Source organism: Camellia sinensis, chromosome 9 (assembly GCF_055761805.1).
Source record: "Camellia sinensis isolate YWXY chromosome 9, ASM5576180v1, whole genome shotgun sequence".
Classification (NCBI taxonomy): Eukaryota; Viridiplantae; Streptophyta; class Magnoliopsida; order Ericales; family Theaceae; genus Camellia; species Camellia sinensis.
In genome coordinates, this window is record NC_138969.1 from 136,984,298 (window position 1) to 136,993,598 (window position 9,301).

Below are 9,301 nucleotides of genomic sequence, written 5' to 3' on the forward strand. Positions count from 1 at the left end.
TATGAAATCGGCATGCGTCTTCGTGCTGTGTAAAGGGAGATAGAGCAGGAAGACAGCCGCATTTGAAGCTTGGAACAACGTGTAGAAAAAGCTAAGAATGAATTAAAAAAAGTAAAAACTTTCAAAATGCAGTTGGCATGTCAAGTTAACCCAATTGTGGTGGAAAGGGTAAACCAGCGGCTTTTAGATCATGCCATTGCTGATTGAGATATGGCGAGCATGTTCACGAGAGAAGCGATAAGAACAAAGGCCTACAATAAAGGCTTTTTTGACGGCCGGAAAATTGGTATTGATAAGACGAAAGAAAAGTTAACTGAGAACGTTTGTCGGTGCGAAAATTGTGGATTTAAGCATGGGTGAACTAAGGCACTACAGGCTGCGGGTATCGACTTGACGTCACCTCTATATCAGAATTACAAGTTTCCCATCGAAGCTTATGATGTCGAGAAGACCGATGATGAAGAGGGTGCTGAATAAATTTATATGTCAATATGCATTGTACCCTTTAAGTTTGTCGAAAGTCATGTATTTAGGCTTTATTTAATGAAATAAACATTTTCTATATTCTTTTGATTAATGTTTGTTTTTGCTTGTGGTAATCGTACACTAATCCATACCATTATATTGCCAAATTTGGTTCATCCAAATTCGGAGGATTATTCGGCCATTCGTGGTTATAAACGAAAGGTGCTCCGAATTCGAAAGATTATTTGGCCTGAACATGACATCCACGGAAGGGACTGAGTTGGCCAATCGCGACATCCACGTAGGGCGCTCCAAATTTGGAGGATTATTCATCCCAAACGTGGCATCTACGGATGGGGCTCCGAATTCGGAGTCTCTTAGTGTTGGCCAATCGTGACATCCTCGAAATGCGCTCCGAATTCGGAGGTTTATTTGGCCTAAACGTGGTATCCACGGATGGGGCTTCGGATTCAGAGTTTTTTAGTGTTGGCCAATCGCGACATCCACGAAGGGCGCTCCGAATTCAGAGACTTATTCGGCCCAAACGAGGCAACCACAGATGGGGCTTCGAATTCGGAGTCTTTTAGTGTTGGCCAATCGTGACATCCACGAAGGGTGCTCCAAATTTGGAGGCTTATTCGGCCCAAACATGGCAACCACGGATGGGGCTCCAAATTTGGAGTCTTTTAGTGTTGGCCAATCATGACATCCATGAAAGGCGCTCAGAATTTAGAGGCTTATTCGGCCTAAACGTGGCAATCACGGATGGGGCTCTGAATTCAGAGTCTTTTAGTGTTGACCAATCATGACATCCACGAAGGGCGCTCCGAATTTGGAGGCTTGTTCGGCCCAAATGTGGCAACCACAGATGGGGCTCCAAATTTCGGAGTCTTTTAGTGTTGGCTAATCGTGACATCTACGAAGGGCGCTCTGAATTTAGAGGCTTATTCGACCCAAACGTGGCAACCACGGATGGGGCTCCAGATTTGAAGTCTTTTAGTGTTGGCCAATCATGACATCCATGAAGGGCGCTCCGAATTTGGAGGCTTATTCGGCCTAAACGTGGCAACCACGGATGGGGCTCCGGATTCAGAGTCTTTTAGTGTTGGCCAATCGTGACATCCGCGAAGGACGCTCTGAAGTTGGAGGCTTATTCAGTCCAAACGTGGCAACCATGGATGGGGCTCCGAATTCAGAGTCTTTTAGTGTTGGCCAATCGTGACATCCACAAAGGGCGCTCCGAATTCGGAGCCTTATTCAGCCCAAATGTGTCAACCACGGATGGGGCTCCGAATTCGGAGTCTTTTATTCTTTATCAAACCATTATTAAGAAGACCGGGATAAGAAAGGAAATTGCATTAGGGAATTCAAAAGAAATACATACATATCCGCAAAAGTTCACACATTAGCGAAAATTCGAAGCAAGCTAGCATGCCGTATAGGTTGGCTTAATGATAAAATTTGTGCAACTGTGTGGAATTCCAGGGGCGCAGAAAACTTCTCCCAGCCATGTCTTTGAGCCAATACGCCCCTTTGAGCCAATGCGCCCCTGTTCCGGTGATTGAATTAACTTGACAAGGGTCGTCCCAGTTGGGGCCTAATTTTTTGTCTGCCAGATTCTTGGTAACAGGTAATACTTTCTTAAGGACCAGTTCTCCAGGTGTATAACGATGTAACTGTACACACTGATTGTATGATTTAGGGAGTTGTTGCTGATACCGCGCCATGCATGCTAAGACACGATCTCGGCGTTCTTCAATCAGAGTCAAGTCTAAGACCAATATCATGTCATTATGGCCCATGTCAAAAACCTTGGATTTCAGCGTGGGTAGGCCGATTTTCATGGGGAGAATTGCCTGGGTTCCAAAGCACAAAGCGAACGGTGTTCCCTAGTGGATCGCCTTGGAGTAGTGTGATGAGCCCACAATACACTGGGCAACTCCGACCCATCTACCTTTAGCTTTTTCCAATCTTTTCTTGATGCCGTCCAGGATGATTTTATTGGAGGACTCAACTTGACCATTGCTTTATGGATAGGCCGGTGAGGAAAAGTATGGCCTGATACCATACATGTTGCATAATTCTCGGTAGACGCCACAATCAAATTGGGTACCGTTGTCTGAGACAAGTGCTCTTGGTATGCCGAATCGTGTTATGATGTTTTTCCATACGAAACGCTTAACATCGACATCTTAAATATGTGTTAACGCCTTTGCTTCGATCCATTTTGTAAAATAATTTGTTACGACAATCAGGAATCGCTTGTTCCCTGGAGCCCACAGTAATGGTCCGACGATATCAAGTCCCCATTGAGCAAACGACTAGGGACTAGTGATAGAGCTTGACTCCTCGGCAAACAGATGTGTTAAAGGGAAAAACTTCTAGCATTGTTCGCATTTCTTGACATAGCTCTCGGCATTTGTTCGCATGGTCAGCCAATAATACCCTTGTGTTACAGCTCGATGGGCCAATGACCATCCTCCAGAATGGGCGCCACAGTTACCTTTGTGTATTTCATCCAAGAGTTCCTCAACTTTGTCTGGATGAACGCATTCTAAGTATAGTCTTGAAAAGGATTTTTTGTAGAGCTTTCCATGCGGATCCAAGTAGTATCCTAGGGCTTTATTTCGCAGTTTGTGGGCTTCTTTCTTATCCATTAGGAGTTGCTCCAAGGAAAGGAATGCAACAATGCGGTCCATCCAACTTGGACTTGATTCAATGATGTTAATCTGAACTGGTTCAAAAGAGGTAATGCTCGGCTCAGGGACGAATCCTACTTCGATTGTCCTTTTGATTTCTGAATCGATTGTAGAGGCTAGGCAAGCCAGGGCATCCGCATGCATGTTTTGATCCCAGGTTATTTGATTCAATTCATGGTGGTCGAATTTCACGAGCAAGGAATTCGCCGTTTTCATGTATGCTTCCATACGGTAATTTTTAGCTTCATATTCCCCTTTCAACTGGTTGATGACTAATTTCGAGTCACAGAAAATAAGCAGCCGCCGCGTACCATGGTGCAGTGCGTTTCGTAGGCCGGTTAACAATGATTCATATTCGGCCTCATTATTTGATGCATCGAAGCCCAGTTTGATCGCCTGCTCGATTATTGCCTCTACGAGGGTCATGATTACTATGCCTGCCCCACTGCCGTGTTGGTTGGATGACCCATCACAGTACATCTGCCAAATGTCTCCAACATATATCCTCCAGTTGGGTTTAGGTTGCATTTGATTAGATTTGAAGTCGGCGAGGCATCCCGTGAATTCGGCTACAAAATCGGCGAGAACTTGCCCCTTGATGTAAGTTCTAGGTAGAAACTGGCTATCATACTAGTCGAGTTCCAAAGCCCACTTCGAAATGCTCCTTGATGCTTCCGCGCTGCGGAGCGCTGACCGGAGGGGATAGTCCGTTAGTACCCCTATGGTATGCCCCTGAAAGTAATACATTAGTTTTTTTGTAGCCATAATGAGAGCAAGGATGAGCTTTTCCATTGGTAGATAGCGTGTTTCGGCGTCAGCCATTGCTTTTCTTACGTAGTAAACTGGTTGCTACTTCCTGAGTTCTTCCCATAAAAGTACGGCGCTGACCGCCTGGTCAGATACCGCCAGGTATAGAATGAGCGGATCACCTGCCGAGGGGATTGCCAAGAGTGGTATTGATCGGAGGTAAGTTTTCAAACCGTCTAAAGTAGCCTGGCACTCGGGGGTCCATTCAAAGGCTTTACCTTGCCGAAGTATATGAAAGAATTGTCGGCAATGATCTGTGGAACGGCTAATAAACCTGTTGAGCGCGGTGGCTATTCCCATTAGCTTCTAAACCTCTTTGACCGACTGAGGAGAGCCGAGTTCTAGAATTGATGTGATTTGTCTCGGGTTGGCCTCTATTCCGTAGTGGTTAACAATGTAGCCAAGGAATTTTTCGGAACTGATACTGAATGCATACTGTGAGGCGTTCAGTTTCATTTTGTACATTCGAAGAAAGACAAATGTCTCTGCCTAGTCGGCTAGATGGGCGTGCTTTTCCATGGATTTGACTACCATGTCGTCAATGTATACTTCCACGGTGTGGCCGAGCTGTTCCTTGAACATGGCAGTAACTAGTCTCTAGTCAGTTGCCTCGCATTCTTCAGCCCGAAAGGCATGACCTTGTAGCAATAGGTTCCTCTGGAGGTGAGGAATGCAGTCTTTTCTTGGTCCTTCGGGTGCATAGCAATTTGGTGACAGCCTCTGTAGGCATCTAATGCACCGTTGCATCTACGAGTTGGTCTATTCTGGGGTGGGGAAAACAATCCTTGGGACAAGCTTTGTTTAAATCCGTGAAATCCACACAAACACACCAAGATCCATTATTCTTCTTTACAACCACTGTATTGGACAACCATGTAGGGCAGGTAACGTCGTGAATTGCCCCGGCATCAAGCACTCAATCAACGTCCTCAACAACAGCAGAAGTATGCTCTGCGGCTGACCGACGACTTTTCTGAATGATTGGTTTATATTTTGGATTAACGTTTAAGTAGTGTTGGGCCATAGACGGATCCACTCCCGGCATCTCGTATGGCGTCCATGCAAACACGTTGAGGTTGCCGAGTAAGAAGGATATAAGCTCGTGTCTGTTAACTTCGTTCAGGGAAGTGCCGATCATGAAGAACTTGTTAGGACTCGCATTAATTTTGATCCGATCCAAATCTTCAGTTGCCTTTTCGCTGTGGATCTTCCCAATGTCCTCGAGGCTCTCCCGATCTGGTACTTCAATTGAATTCACTTCTATTTCCTTTGGTCTCTTTGTGTCATGACCCGAACCTGCCCCCGTGGGTTAAGGACATAACCGGCCAGTAATCATGAGATTACCTACAGCCTCAAACCAAACCAAACATATTTTAACAGAGTTAATGGGGGCCAAACGGAAGCAATTTAAAACTTTGTCCATAGAGTTGTGCTTACATGGCACATCGTAACAACCATACATATGCACGTTAATAACTCACAACAAAATATGTACCACACAAGGTTCTGTACATACAGGATCATGATAGTCTAAGTCAACCCATCAAAACTATGTGCAATAGATACAAGGTCTTCGCCAATATGACAAAACAAAACAAAAGGGCAAAACAGCGAAGGCGAGTCTCGTGCGTGAGACACGAGGGCTGCCTCTCCCAAAACCTTTGTTGTTCCACATAGACTTTACTGGGGCTGGGTTTGGACTTTTCTAGGCTCACCTACAAACACGTGAATGAGCGTAAGCGATAGCCCAGTGAATAATATCAAATACAGAAGTTATACAAATGATATGTAGAACAGCATGCTTCAAACGGCCTTGGGCCCAATTCATATTTCTATTTAACATATATATACATAATTTAGGTCAAGTGACTGTGGTTCCAAGCATACTGGCCTTCGGCCCATTTATCTTTCATTTGTCAGACTGGCCTGTGGCCCATTCAAACTTTCGTGTCAAAATGGCCTCTGGCCCATTCATTCATGTCAAACTGGCCTCTGGCCCATTCATTCATGTCAAACTGGTCTCTGGTCCATTTATTCACGTCATAATGGCCTTTGGCCCATCCATTCATTCATTCATGTCGAAATGGCCTCTAGCCCATTCATTTATGTCAAACTGGCACTTATAAGGCTTATAAAGAAATAAGCAATTGGACAAATGACAAGTTTCAAAATAATGATATTATTCACAGTGACCGGTTGGTTGGTTTGCCTTGGAGCTCGACCCTACACATTCCACGAACACAAAAGGGTCACAAACAATTCAATCCGTTCTTAAATCCACATATTCCTCTTTAGGCTTCATTCTTATCTCTTTAACTCATTTATAATGCTCAATGTATGCCTAAGAGTGTTTGCAAGCGAAAGAGAACAGAAAACGGAACACAGAATGCATTTTCAAAATTTCAAAAAATAGGGTCCTCGCTCGAGCGTGGACTTCCCCGCTCGAGCGGACCCACGAGGCCTGCAAAAGTACTGGATATGTCAAATTTATGCTCGATCGCAAACTCTGGCGCTCGAGCGGAAGGCCTCTCTACATGGCTCCCCGCTCGAGCGGACACCATGTCTGCAGAAAATACTGGGAATACGAATTTCACGCTCGAGCGGCGGTTTCCCCGCTCGAGTGGACATCAAAATTCTGGAAAATCCAGAACATGTTCTTGAGCTTCAATTTGATTTTCAAAGGTTCCAAATGCACGATTTTGGCTCAAACTTCACATATACATATTCTAACATGGTGTAAACACCAAATTACAACACAATGAAGCTCAATTTCACAATTTAATCACATGTATGTCTCAAATTAACTCAAACTCATCACCAACACACTAGATTCAAACATGCAAGACTCAAACTCCCACGATTTGCACTTGCATGTGAAATATACACAATATCCTTAACTTAATTGGTGAAGAGATGATCAAATACATGATCATTAATCAAAACTCAACATGGATTACATACTTTATGCTCAAACATGGAAATTCATAGTAATTTCCTACATGTATGCATCTATTGACTTTAAATTCAACAAATACAACTCAATCTCCTTATAATCAAACTAATTCATGTTCTTGACCATTAATCAAACTTGAATCCACAATTTACAACATTAAGCTCATGAATTCCCGTACCTAGGAGCTCAATCTTCCAAAATATAGCAATTTCTTGAGTTTAATCTTCAAATTCCCCAAACCTTGAGCCAAGATTACACAATTCTCTCCCTCTATCTCTATAGCCGGCCCTCTCTCTTCTTTGAGTTCAAATCAGCCAAATGAAGCTATAAAGAGAGAATTGAGGGTGTAGTGCCTTAATACAACAAACCCCACTAATTCCAATTTAATAATAATAAATAATTGGGCACTAATTCATCAATTTAATCAATTTAATCTGATCCAAATCAATTTTCAATTAAATTTCACCGTAGGCTCTAAAAATTATGCTAATCACAATGGCGCAATCAATTTCGAGTTCTGTGGCCTATAAGGCTTTCAATTTATTTTTCAAAGCAGATAATCAACAGATATTCCTACGGTGAATAGTTAGAAATTCAAAACCACATATTTTCTCATAATGGCACACAAAATCATATCAAACACATAATCATATTCATGTTAAGGACCAATTAGCATACTACAGAACAAAGATATTACACTTTGCAGCAGCAACAAGGTAGCATGCTTGCGCTGATTTCTGAGAACCCCGAATTTGTTCAATGCCATACTCGGTCAGAAAACGAAGTAATTGATTGTAGGTGCTCGGAACAGCTTGTATTGTATGCAACCAAGTTCTTTCCATGATGAGATTGTATGGTGATGGAAGTTTGACAACCAGAAATTCTACATTTACTGATCTGGTGCCTGCTTGAATTGGTAATGTGATCTTGCCCAATGGATACTCAGGGTTAGCGTTGAAGCCGAATAATGGGTAATCGGTCGGCAACAAATCCGAGTCCGTGAAGCCGAGTTTGATGGATATCTTGTAATATATTATTTTCGAAGTGCTTCCCTGATCGATGAGAACATGTTCAATAGTGAATCTGTTAACACGTAGCTCAATGATGAAGGGATCGACGTGTAGGAGAGTTACTCCAACTAAGTTAGTGTCGTTGAAACTGATTCTCCCAGTTTCATGGGGTCATTTTTCTGGTGTGATCGGCCTTTGGAGGCTAGGTTGTAACTGAATTGTCTGCATCTCGGCTGGCGATGACAGACTGTATATCATGTGAATTACACCAAGTGGAGGTGAATCTGGCCTTAGGGCTACCGTGTTCGATGGATTATTCTTTTGGACGTGTTGCGCCAGCCGGCCGTCTTGTACCAGTTCCTCCAGGTGGTCCTTCAGTGCATAACAACTGTCGGTGTCATGACCATGGTCCTCGTGGTATTCACACCGCTTGTCCCTTCTCCTAGTATTAGGAGGTCCAATCATTTTGGATGGCCATTTAAAGAATGGAAAGTGTTGAACTTTCGGAAAAATCTTGCTGACCGGCTCTGCCAACTCCGTGTACTTTTTTTTCCGAGCGTCTTGTGTGCTTACTATCCACTTGATATTGTTCATTCAATCGATGTGAACATTGATCATTTGATCGGTGCGAGTCACGCCTTTTGTCTTGTTTAGCCCGATTCCGCGATTCGGGGCTCCTTGATGGCGCTTATCGACTGAACAATTCTAGATAGAGCCGTCTTAACCATTTTTTGTCCGGCTTTGACCTGCAGGGCATCGTCTTCCACTTTGCAATATTCTTCGACTTTCTTCATTAATGCCCAGACTGTTTTGGGGGCCCATGTGGTCAATGAATTGCGGAAGGGGCTATCAGGATGTAATCCCATCTTAAAGGCAGTGATGACTATGGAGTCATTGCAGGCATCATCTACCAAGTTAAAGCATTCCTAATAGCGTGCCGAATATTCACGAAGGGTTTCTTCTGGTTTAATTTGCATTGCCCAGAGAGAATTGACTTGCTTTGGTTAGATTTCATTGGTGATGACTCTTGCCCTGAAGGACTTTTGGAGTTGATAGAAGCTTTTAATCGATGCCGGCTCCAGTTTATAGTACCATCTGACGGCCAGTGGTCCTAGATTGCTCGGAAACATTCGACACAAGAGGGCTTCATCGTCAGCATGCAATGTCATCGCCTGTTTATAATGACAAATATGATCAATAGGGTTCGATTTTCTGTCGTACAGGGTGAACGACGGTGCTTTGAACTTCTTGGGTAGCACTGCCCTTGCAATTAGTCGCACAAAAGGGTCATGCTTATCTTTTTCATCCGAATCATCACTTCTTCTCCCTCGGTTGTGTCGTATATACGGACTTCCTCCGGATGAGCT

At 43.6% G+C, this 9,301-nt stretch overlaps 1 protein-coding gene across 1 annotated transcript; it reads right to left on the reverse strand.

Annotated features, from left to right (window-relative positions):
* Nucleotides 1-4,887: 4,887 nt before the first annotated feature.
* LOC145799771 (uncharacterized) lies at nt 4,888-8,399 on the reverse strand. Its single transcript, XM_082889407.1, has 3 exons — nt 8,289-8,399; nt 7,622-7,976; nt 4,888-5,267 (listed from the first exon to the last, which is right to left on the reverse strand). Exons 1-3 carry the CDS (start codon nt 8,397-8,399, stop codon nt 4,888-4,890), a joined length of 846 nt encoding a protein of 281 aa, XP_082745533.1.
* Between the last annotated feature and the right edge of the window lie 902 nt (nt 8,400-9,301).

Bases quoted from the DNA above. Each gene is read 5' to 3' on its own strand.
- LOC145799771 (XM_082889407.1), bottom strand. From the start codon at position 8,399: ATGATTGGACCTCCTAATACTAGGAGAAGGGACAAGCGGTGTGAATAC. The intron at 7,977-8,288 runs GTACAAGACGGC...CTCATCGATCAG, and splicing joins AGGACCACCTGGAGGAACTG to GGAAGCACTTCGAAAATAAT. The intron at 5,268-7,621 runs GTAATATCTTTG...CCACGGGGGCAG, and splicing joins CCTTGTTGCTGCTGCAAAGT to GTTCGGGTCATGACACAAAG.